General features: G+C 56.5%; 3 protein-coding genes across 4 annotated transcripts in view; 2 read left to right on the top strand and 1 right to left on the bottom strand.

Annotated features, from left to right (window-relative positions):
• SARS2 (seryl-tRNA synthetase 2, mitochondrial) overlaps positions 1 to 608 on the top strand; it is a 9,056-nt gene extending 8,448 nt beyond the window's left edge. The window contains exons 15-16 of the mRNA XM_010849208.1: positions 1 to 35; positions 135 to 608. Coding sequence (XP_010847510.1) covers positions 1 to 35; positions 135 to 278 — 179 coding nt within the window. The 3' untranslated portion in view covers positions 279 to 608. The remainder of the gene's footprint in view (positions 36 to 134) is intronic.
• Positions 609 to 1,149: 541 nt separating this feature from the next.
• Positions 1,150 to 5,584, top strand: CCER2 (coiled-coil glutamate-rich protein 2). 2 transcript variants are annotated; one of them, XM_010849204.1, is made up of 6 exons: positions 1,150 to 1,288; positions 3,000 to 3,221; positions 3,474 to 3,514; positions 3,666 to 3,753; positions 4,096 to 4,604; positions 5,247 to 5,584. In XM_010849204.1, the coding sequence occupies exons 2-6, from the start codon at positions 3,149 to 3,151 to the stop codon at positions 5,340 to 5,342; spliced, it is 807 nt and encodes a 268-aa protein (XP_010847506.1). In that variant the 5' UTR covers positions 1,150 to 1,288; positions 3,000 to 3,148; the 3' UTR covers positions 5,343 to 5,584. The 2 variants fall into 2 exon arrangements, with proteins under 2 accessions (XP_010847506.1, XP_010847505.1); XM_010849203.1 differs by lacking the exon at positions 1,150 to 1,288 and having other exon boundaries at positions 2,821 to 3,221.
• A 92-nt stretch (positions 5,585 to 5,676) lies between these two features.
• Positions 5,677 to 9,982, bottom strand: part of NFKBIB (nuclear factor of kappa light polypeptide gene enhancer in B-cells inhibitor, beta) — a 10,653-nt gene continuing 6,347 nt past the window's right edge. The window contains exons 2-6 of the mRNA XM_010849202.1: positions 8,245 to 8,350; positions 7,830 to 8,163; positions 6,919 to 7,007; positions 6,568 to 6,828; positions 5,677 to 5,816 (exon numbers count right to left, since the gene is read on the bottom strand). Of these exons, the coding sequence (XP_010847504.1) occupies positions 5,721 to 5,816; positions 6,568 to 6,828; positions 6,919 to 7,007; positions 7,830 to 8,163; positions 8,245 to 8,350 (886 nt within the window). The 3' untranslated portion in view covers positions 5,677 to 5,720. The remainder of the gene's footprint in view (positions 5,817 to 6,567; positions 6,829 to 6,918; positions 7,008 to 7,829; positions 8,164 to 8,244; positions 8,351 to 9,982) is intronic.

Genomic DNA, 9,982 nt, shown 5'->3' with positions numbered 1-9,982 from the left:
TCCTCATCGCCCTCCTGGAGAGCTATCAGCAGAAGGTGAGGGGCGGGGGCGGCGGGAGGATCCCATGGTGGGAGGCGGGGGCCGGAGGCTGGAAGGCCGGCTGGGCAGCCGCCTGAGGCCTGCTCTCTCCCCAGGACGGCTCAGTGCTCGTGCCCCCTGCCCTCCAGCCCTACCTCGGCACCGATCGGATCACCACCCCCACCCACGTGCCTCTCCAGTACATCGGCCCCAACCAGCCCCAGAAGCCCAGGCTCCCGGGCCAGCCTGCCTCGAGCTGAGGACTCATCCTTGTTGGCCAGTAGGGTTGTCACCACTTCCTGGAGCTTAGGGGTCTCTGGGCCCCTGGGACCTGGTGTCCTGAGTCTGTCCCGACATCTACCTTCTTCATGTCCACTCCCCACCTGGGCCTCTGGACTCCAGGGTTCCTGGGGATCAGTCAGAGACCCTGTTGTCATTGGGGGTCCCAGCCTGCAGTGAGAAGCGGTGGTTCCTCCAAGGGGACTTGGAGGTCTGGGGGAGGGCAGAGGAGAGGGAGAGGAGGCCTCCATGCCTCCTTCCTTCTTCCCACCCTCAGTGATTAAGAGAAGGTTCCCTAATAAATGGTCAGAACAAAGGCTTGTGTGGGTCTGTGAGTGAGGGAGGTGGCCTGGCCGACTTGCCAGGATGCTGGCCAGTTTCTCAGAGGTGCTGAACCATCCAGGGGTCTGTGGCTGCAGGGACCATGCCAGAAGTGTCCAGCACCCCCGGAGCATGTAGAGGGTAGCTTGGGGGTCACTGAGGGAACCAAGAGGATGCTGAGGCCTCTCCCCTGACCCTGGGGTAAGTGGTACCTCACACCCAACCTTCCGCCTCGGTCCCCAGCCCCAGGTGGGGCGGGAAGCAGCCTGAACTCGGTGAAGCCAGAACCCACTCCTCCCCTTGGAGCCCCCATCTCCATACCTGGAACTGCTTTCGCAGCTCCTCCAACTGCAGCACTTCAAGTCATCCTAGGCTATTCTCACATCCACATCCCATCCTTCAGCAAACCCTGGCAGCTCCTCCTCCAAAATATTTCCAGGGGGTCTCTGGTTGCCCGGTGGTTAAGAATCCACTTGCCAATGCAGAGGACACAAGTTCATGGAAGATCCCACATGCCATGGAACAACTAAGGCTGTACTCCACCGCTACTGAGCCCAAGCTCTGGAGCCCAAGAACTGCAACCACTGAGCCTGCGTGCCTAGAACCTGTACTCTCTACAACCAGAGGAAGCCTGTATGCAGCAATGAAGACGCAGTGCAGCCAAAAATAAGTAAATCTTAAAAAAAAAAAAATTCCCAAATCCTGCCTTTGCTGTCTCGTCTGCTGTCCTGTATCGTAGCAGCCTCTTCTTGCTTTCTGCCCCCCCACGCAAAGCCAGAGGGACCCTGTGGGCAACTGCATCAGGTCATGTGCCTCCCTGCTCAGAGCCCTCCTGTGGCTCCATCTCCCTGGGAGGGAAGGACAAGTTGTCACCGGGGCCCCCGGGAACTGCCTCCCTCCTTCCCTTTCTGACGGCCTCTTCCCTGTTGTGCTCTGGCCAGCCCCCCAACCTGCCTGCCTGTTCGCTCAGACTCAATCCCAACTCAGGCACTTGCTCGACTCTTTCCTATCCTAGCTGTTCTTCCCCCTAAATCTTGTGAGATTGCCTGCATTTTATCCTTCAGGCCTTAGCCCAAACGTCACCTCCTCAGAGAGGGCTCCCCTGACTAGCCTGGCCAAAAACCCCAGGCTGTAGCTGCCGTGCTCCTGTGATGTGCCACAGCCATTTCCTCCTTGCCCCCCCCCCTTTTTTTTTTTTAATATTTTTTGACTGTGTCGGGTCTTGGTTGCAGTGCGGAGGCTTCTGCCTAGGTGTGGTACGCAGGCTCCAAAGCACAAGGGCTCAGTTGCCCCATGGCATATGGGATCTTAGTTCCCTGATCAGTAATCAAACCCACACCCCTTGCATTGGAACATTAGAAGGCAGATTTTAATTCGGCAGCCTCTGGTCTTAGTTGCAGCGTTGATCTTACTTCCAGCATGCAGGATCTTTCATCGTGGTGCGCGGGTTCCCCAGTTGTAGCCCAGGTGGACTTCAGAAGTTGCCTCGAAGGCTTGGTTGGCCCCGGGGCATGTGGGACTTAGTTCCCCGACCAGGGGTCAAACCTGTGTCCCCTGCATTGCAAGACGGATTCTTAACTGCTGGACCACCATGGAAGTCCCTCCTCCTTCCTTGAGTGTTGTCTGTCTTCCCCTCTCAAATGTCCACTCCAAGAGGCCAGGGAGGTTTGCCCGTAGCCTCATTCTCTGTTGTAGCCCCAGTGTCTAGAAGAGGACTGGACATATAGTGTGTGTCCAAGAAAAATTACTGGGATGAAGGAGCTCGGGCCTGTGTAGTTCTCCATGCCAGGCACTGCCCAAGCTAATATGTATGTGCATCACTTTAATCTTCCCCATCAGCTGTGGAATAGGTTGTCACCAGCCCCGTTTCACAAGTGAGTTAACAGGTTGGATGAAGCAGTTGTCCCAGGGCTGCACTGCTGGTAGCAGAGGAGCTGCAACTCAGGTGGGGCCCAGTTACAACTCTGAGGAAGTAGGTTTATGAGACCTGCTTTCCAGAAGGCAAGGCATTGCCTGAGGATGGTCTGTAACCTCCCAGCGGGGCCTTAAGCTCATGCTAACATGTCCACTTCTATGTGACCCTGTGGGCTATAGCCAGCTTCTGTCCATGGGATTCTCCAGGCAAGAATACTGGAGTAGCCATTCCCTTCTCCAGGGGATCTTCCTGACCCAGGGATTGAACCCGGGTCTCCTGCATTGCAGGCAGATTCTTTACTGTCTGAGCCACCAGGGAAGCCCCAGTCAGACCCTGTTTATGTGGGAAGAGAAGCCCTCACCTTCCAAGCAGGCATTCAGGGGCTGGAAGCTGGAGAGGAGGGTGCAGGGCAGTGGGCCCCCATGAATAATTGAGGGTCTCAGACAGGTCTCTCTCCGCCCCACAGCTGTTGCCCTGCCTCAGGTGGCGAGGCGGAGGCGGTGACATCACTTCCTCCCCTGTGGGGGCTACTCAACGGGGGAGGGCAGGTGCGGGTTATAAGGAGCTGCCACCCCGGCCACACAGCGCCAAGGACCCTGGTCTGGACGCCCAACCATGCAGCGCCAAGAGTCCACCATGCTGCTCTTGCTGTTGCTGCCTGCTCTGCTGGCACTGCTGCTGGGGGCTGGTGAGTGCCAGAGATCAGGGCAAACTCAGCAGCCAGCTGGGGGAGCAGGGACTCAGGTGACCAGGAATGGGGACAGTGCACCCAGTGGGGCCAGACTAGAGCTTTCCTGACTGAGCTTCCAAGTAGAGCCAGTGCCCCTGGCAGGTGGCTGGGGGAGTGGACTTGTGGGTACCGGGACGACCTTGGAACTGGAATCAGCACCAGGGACAGTGCCCAGGGTCCGAGCCCAGCACCCACCTCCTTCCCCCACAGCCACTGCAGCTCCCCTGGCACCCAGACCCTCCAAGGAGGAGGTAAGGACTGTGGCCTTTCACCCCACCTCATCTCCCTGGGACCCCAGCCCCCTCCACCGTCTCCATCTCCCTTCCAACCCTCCTACGTTCTCATTCTCCCCATCTGCATTGCCCTCAATCTCCCCTCTGACCCTTCATCCTTCACCCCCAGCTGACGCGCTGTCTGGCAGAGGTGGTCACAGAAGTGCTGACGCTGGGCCAGGTGAGGCGAGGCCCCTGCCTGGCTCTCCTCCACAGAGGTAAGGGGGGCTCAAGCTCCAGTTCCTCTTAGGAGCCCCCGCCCCACCAGGGGTCTGCCCAGGGCTGCCTCAAGGCAGTGGCATCCCCTTCTCATCCCAGAGCCACTGTCTGGACTGGCATGGCACCGTTAAGCATGTCCAGACTGAAGGAGCCTGGCCCACAGCCCCACCCTTGGGGCTCCCTGCAAGGGTACAGGATGGGGGCAGAGTGTCTCCCGGTACTGACCCTCCTCTCCCAGGTGTGGGCTGTCACCTGGGGGACCTCGGGCACCCCACCCCCCGGAACTCCTCTAGGTCTGTCTCCTGATTAGCTGCACAGAGAACATCCCCTCTTTCCATCAGAAATGTGTGAGACAGAGCCCTATGGCTGTCGGTCCACTGAAGATAATGGCCTACTGCTTGGGGATTTTAAAAAGCCAGAGGCTGGGAAGATGAGGTCTAGTCAGGAGGTGAGGGACGAGGAAGAGGAGGAGGAGGCAGCAGAAAGGACCCACAAGTCTGAGGTGCGGGAACAGGCTGTCCGTGAGCAGCTCCACAGCCGGCTCCACCAGGACCACGAAGAGGAGAAAGAGGAAGAAAAGAAGAGGGGGCCCGTGGAGACCTTGGAGGGCCTGTGGAAGAAGCGTCTGGAGGGCGGCAGGGGCCCCCAGAAGCAGGTGGCAGAGCAGGCCAGCGATGAGGAGACGGCCCAGTTCGAGGCAGAGGAGAAGGGAGTGCAGGTGCTGGGCGAGGGCCGCAGCCTGTGGCAGGGGGTCGAGGCGGGCGGAGAGAAACGTGAGGACCGCCACCACTCCCACCAGCCAGAAGCCGAGCCCCAGCAGGAGGAGAAGGAAGAGGCTTCAGACAGGCAGGTGAGTGGAGGCGGCAATGGGGGAGCAGGGTAGACCAGATGTCAGTGGACATCCTTCCAAGTAGTCACCAACAGCAACATCCACCATGAATAGGCTGACACAAGGAGTAGGTAGCAACACCTAAGCAGGGCCTTCACCTGACCAGGAGGGCTTCCATGCCTACTCCCCATACAGCAACCAAGAAGCCACCCTTATTGCCCAGAAGCGCCAGAGTTAGCTACCATTGCTGGTCTGTGACCAGTGTGTTGGCCCCATGAAAAGTAGCGGCTGTGCCCAGTTCACTGGGCCATAGGCGGACACCACTGGTGGGTCGTGGAGAGTAGAGCTGTCACCACGATCAACAGCAGTGACAGAAATGGCCCTCACCTCACAGATGGGTCATGGCATCCAAGGTGAGCGCCTGTGCTAGTCCTCCGTCCGCCACACTGGCTATGGCAGACACCGTGGGCCTCACCGCTGGCCATGTTAGCCCACGTGACTCTTCCAGGGTCAACCAGCGGGGTCACCATTGTAGTCCACGATGACCAAGGAGACCGCTGCGGTTGCCACTGTGTGAACTGACCTGGCCCACATTTGTGGACAACCACTGAGGTGGCCTGCCTTTGAAGGTGGGTGCTGAGACCCCGTTTCTGTTGCCGCCAGGGGCACGATGTGGAGCGGCTGGAGCACATGAGCGATGAGCTGAAGAAGGCGACGGAGATGCTGCGAGAGGAGCTCAGGAGGGGGGCTGACCCCTGACCTCACGTCCTCCTCCTCCCACACACCCCATACAGCTTAGTACCGCTGACCCCCAACCTATCACCCCACCCTGCTCCCCAACCAGCAGGAGTGGGGAGAAGGGTGTGCCTTGAAACCAGGCCTGAGGGGCCAAGTCTGAGCTGGGTGGAGGGGCTGGGCTCCGCCTGACTCAGGACACAGCCCAGATGCCCTAACCCGTTCCAACCCCCGACCCCGAGTTAATAAAGCACAGAGAAAACCAAGGCTGATGGCATCGCACTTGATTTTAGAGGGACAGGGGCTCAGGAACCACCTGGAGGCCTGGGAAGGCGACTGCTGATCTAGTCACTGGTTGTCGGAACTGACATTTTATTAAATTGGAAACTATTAACAGTTAAGTCAGATGGGGTCGTCAGGGAGCGGTTTTGACGCTGGGGTGGGAGGTAGCTGGTTGGGGCTCCGGCCACTGTGGACTACGATGTCATCGTATTCATCCTGGGGGCAGAGGGGCCAGGCAGAGGGGCTCAGGCAGCTGCCACCTTGCCCACTGCCCAAGTTCCCCCACCCACCGTGGGAACCGGGTGCTGCGTCGAAGCCCGAGGTCCCCGCTCCTAAGTCTAAATCCCACCTCCTAGTTCTCTCACCACCTCTTCCAAGGTCACCTGTGTTCTCCCGGCCCACGGCCTCACCAGTCCTTCAGCCGCCGCAGGAGGGTCTCCCCCTCTGCCCCACTTCCCTCTCCCTTTACCCAAATTCCTCAACCCCTGCCAGTCAGCGACAATCCCTGCCCACAGTCATGTCTCGCTGACTGGGCTCTCCAAGGAAGCCCCTTCACCACTGGCTGAGGTCGTTCCCCACTGCTGCCAGTGTTCGAATCACTGCTGCCCAAGGTCACCTTCCCACAGCCTGCGTTCTCCCGCTCTTGCTCCCCCAAAAAAAATCTCCTGCAGCCATCCTCTGCTGCCTATGTTTACCAACCACTACCGTCCGAGGTCTTATCTCTCTCTCCGCTTGAGTTCTGCCTCTGCCACTGCCTTCACTTCTCACCGGCTGGTGCCTGAGCTCTCCCCACCACCCCTGTCCAGGTCTCCCCTGATACTGCCTGCATGGCTGCCTGAGCTCTCTAATCAGAGCAGCCCCAACATCAGCGGGTCTCAGTGAGCTGCACAATGTCTCCTCTCCCCCTTCCACCTGCCCGCTTTTACCCTGGCCCCCCAGCTGGGCTGCCCGCTCTCTCCTGACTCACGCCCTCATCCCCGCTCTCGCTGTCGCTGCTGCTGCTGCTGCAGGGGCCAGGCTTGTCCTCGTCCTCGGGCTCTGGGGCTCCATGAGCACGGAGGAGGCGGGCGAGGATGGCGTTGGGCCGGAGCATGGCACTGCCGAGTGGGGTGCGGCCACCATACATGCGGACGGCGGGGTCCGCACCGGCCTTCAGGAGAAGCTCCAGTACGTCAGCTGCTTGGGCCTCCACAGCCAAGTGCAGGGGGCTCCGGCCACAGGTGGGCTCCTGAGGGGTGCAGCAGAGAGGTCACTGGGGCCCTGCCCCACGCGGGGACGACCTCCCACCCTGCCACATCTTCTCCGTAGGGCAGCTCACGGGTTTGTTGAGGTCGGCTCCTGCCTCCTGGAGCAGTCGGACCATCTCTGCGTCTTTGTGGATGACAGCCACGTGGAGTGGGGTGTGGCCTAGGGACAGAGTGACCGACGTCAGATGATGGAGGGGTGGGGACTGGGCCCCCAATGCCACTATCTTCAGGGAAGGTTTGGTGACCTGAGGTTGATGGAGTTTGGGTCTGACTTCTGCATTCCTGGGTATATCAAAGAGGCCCTGTATCCCAAATCCCTAAGTCTCAGGTGATCTGGAACTTGCTGGCAGTGCCAATGCCTGGGTTGTGAGGTTGTCTGGAGGCTAGGGGTGAAGAGCCCAGGGGCTTCGGACAGGGGACCTGAGTCTTTGGTCTTACTTCACAAAGAATCAGGTCCCCAAATTCCTGGGTCCATGTCCTTGGGGGGTGAGGTGGTCCCTGAACCCTGGGTCCTCACCTTCCACCTGTGGTGGGGGTCTGGTGCCAAGTATTAAATAGTTGGGCTTAGAGACGGGGTAGCTAAGACTCTGATGCGAGGGCCCTGGGTAGACAGAATCTATTTTCCCATGAGGTCTGGCTGAAGACGGCTGAATCTATTTTCCCATGAGGTCTGGCTGAAGACAGCTGTCCCTGAACCCCGATATCAGCCTCTGGGAACCTGAGTCGCCAGAGTTTCAGAGGGCCTTGCCTTTGAGTTCCCTTGTCCCACGTGGGCTGGGGCCTGTGGTTCTCAATAACCTGGGGCTGAGCAGGCGTCCTTGGTCCTGATGCCTGGGTCCCTTGAGTAGTATTATTATTACTGGGATTGTTTCCCAAGCAGCCAAGCTCTGCATCAGGAGAGCTGAGCCCAGAGCCAGCTGAACCCAGCTGCCCTCGCTCTTCTTGGGAGCCTGGGCCCTTCATGGTGACTGGGGACCCTCACCCTCATAGTCTTCAGCCTCCAGCTGCAGTTTCCAGTCCTCTTCACTCTCATCCTCTTCTTTCTCTACATCAGGTTCAGAGTACAGGGCAATAGGGGTGTGGTCGGTGTCAGGGGTATGGTCAGAGCCCTGAGCGAGGTAGGTTTTGGGGGCTCCCCTGGGGCGCTGGGGGCGAGGCTGGAGCAGCACGCGAGCGCAGGTGTGGGCCCCCACGCGGCAGGCCAGGTGCAGCGCCGTGTGGCCTCCACGCTCCGCCACCAGCAAACTGGAGCCTGCTGCATACAACTTCTCTACCGCGGACGCCTCCTCCAGGATGGCGGCCAGGTGCAGGGCCGTCTGCAGGAGCAGAAGGCAGGGATGAGGGGCCATACTGAGAATCCTGGCCCCCAAGCCCTACGCTGTCCACAGGCGGCTCACCTGGCCCAAGTCATTCTGCAGGTCCAGGTACTCGGTACCAGCTGCAAAGCCTAGAAGGAAGTCCAGGAAGGGCTCATGCTGATGAATCACCGCCAAGTGCAGTGCCCTGAGGACAAGGACCAGGGTCAGAAGGCAGAGGTCAAGTATTCTTTTTATGGTTTGCTTGCTTTCATTTCCAAGGTAAACCATTCAATAACACGGTAATCCAAGCCTATGCTCCAACCAGTAACGCTGAAGAAGCTGAAGTTGAACGGTTCTATGAAGACCTACAAGACCTTTTAGAACTAACACCCAAAAAAGATGTCTTTTTCATTGTAGGGGACTGGAATGCATAAGTAGGAAGTCAAGAAACACCTGGAGTAACAGGCACATTTGGCCTTGGAATACGGAATGAAGCAGGGCAAAGACTAATAAGAGTTTTGCCAAGAAAACGCACTGGTCATAGCAAACACCCTCTTCCAACAACACAAGAGAAGACTCTACACATAGACATCAGCAAATGGTCAACACCAAAATCAGACTGATTATATTCTTTGCAGCCAAAGATGGAGAAGCTCTATACAGTCAACAAAAACAAGACCAGGAGCTGACTGTGGCTCAGATCATGAACTCCTTATTACCAAATTCAGACTTAAATTGAAGAAAGTAGGGAAAACCACTAGACCATTCAGGTATGACCTAAATCAAATCCCTTATGATTATACAGTGGAAGTGAGAAATAGATTTAAGGGACTAGATCTGATAGACAGAATGCCTAATGAACTATGGATGGAAGTTCATGACATTATACAGGAGACAGGGATCAAGACCATCCCCATGGAAAAGAAATGCAAAAAAGCAAAATGGCTGTCTGAGGAGGCCTTACAAATAGCTGTGAAATGAAGAGAAGCGAAAAGCAAAGGAGAAAAGAAAAGATATAAGCATCCAAATGCAGAGTTCCAAAGAATAGCAAGGAGAGATAAGAAAGCCTTCCTCAGCGATCAATGCAAAGAAATAGAGGAAAACAATAGAATGGGAAAAACTAGAGATCTCTTCAAGAATATTAGAGATACCAAGGGAACATTTCATGCAAAGATGGGCTCGATAAAGGACAGAAATGGTATGGACCTAACAGAAGCAGAAGATATTAAAAAGAGGTGGCAAGAATACACAGAAGAACTGTACAAAAAAGAGCTTCATGACTCAGATAATCACGACGGTGTGATCACTCACTAGAGCCAGATATCCTGGAATGTGAAGTCAAGTGGGCCTTAGAAAGCATCACTACGAACAAAGCTAGCGGAGGTGACGGAATTCCAGTTGAGCCATTTCAAGTCCTGAAAGATGATGCTGTGAAAGTGCTGCACTCAATATGCCAGCAAATTTGGAAAACTCAGCAGTGGCCACAAGACTGGAAACGGTCAGTTTTCATTCCAATCCCAAAGAAAGGCAATGCCAAAGCATGCTCAAACTACTGCACAATTGCACTCATCTCACATGCTAGTAAAGTAATGCTCAAAATTCTCCAAGCTAGGCTTCAGCAATATGTGAACCGTGAACTTCCAGATGTTCAAGCTGGTTTTAGAAAAGGCAGAGGAACCAGAGATCAAATTGCCAACATCCGCTGGACCATGGAAAAAGCAAGAGAGTTCCAGAAAAACATCTATTTCTGCTTTATTGACTATGCCAAAGCCTTTGTGTGGATCACAATAAACTGTGGAAAATTCTGAAAGAGATGGGAATACCAGACCACCTGACC

This window comes from Bison bison, unplaced genomic scaffold (assembly GCF_000754665.1).
Source record: "Bison bison bison isolate TAMUID 2011002044 unplaced genomic scaffold, Bison_UMD1.0 scf7180017864280, whole genome shotgun sequence".
In the NCBI taxonomy this organism is placed as follows: domain Eukaryota; kingdom Metazoa; phylum Chordata; class Mammalia; order Artiodactyla; family Bovidae; genus Bison; species Bison bison.
This window is presented reverse-complemented; position numbering and strand designations above follow the sequence as displayed.

Excerpts from the sequence above, each read along its gene's own strand:
- CCER2 (XM_010849204.1), top strand. The coding sequence starts at position 3,149 with ATGCAGCGCCAAGAGTCCACCATGCTGCTCTTGCTGTTGCTGCCTGCT. Across the intron at positions 3,222-3,473 it reads GGCACTGCTGCTGGGGGCTG|CCACTGCAGCTCCCCTGGCA; the intron begins GTGAGTGCCAGA and ends CTTCCCCCACAG. Across the intron at positions 3,515-3,665 it reads CCAGACCCTCCAAGGAGGAG|CTGACGCGCTGTCTGGCAGA; the intron begins GTAAGGACTGTG and ends CTTCACCCCCAG.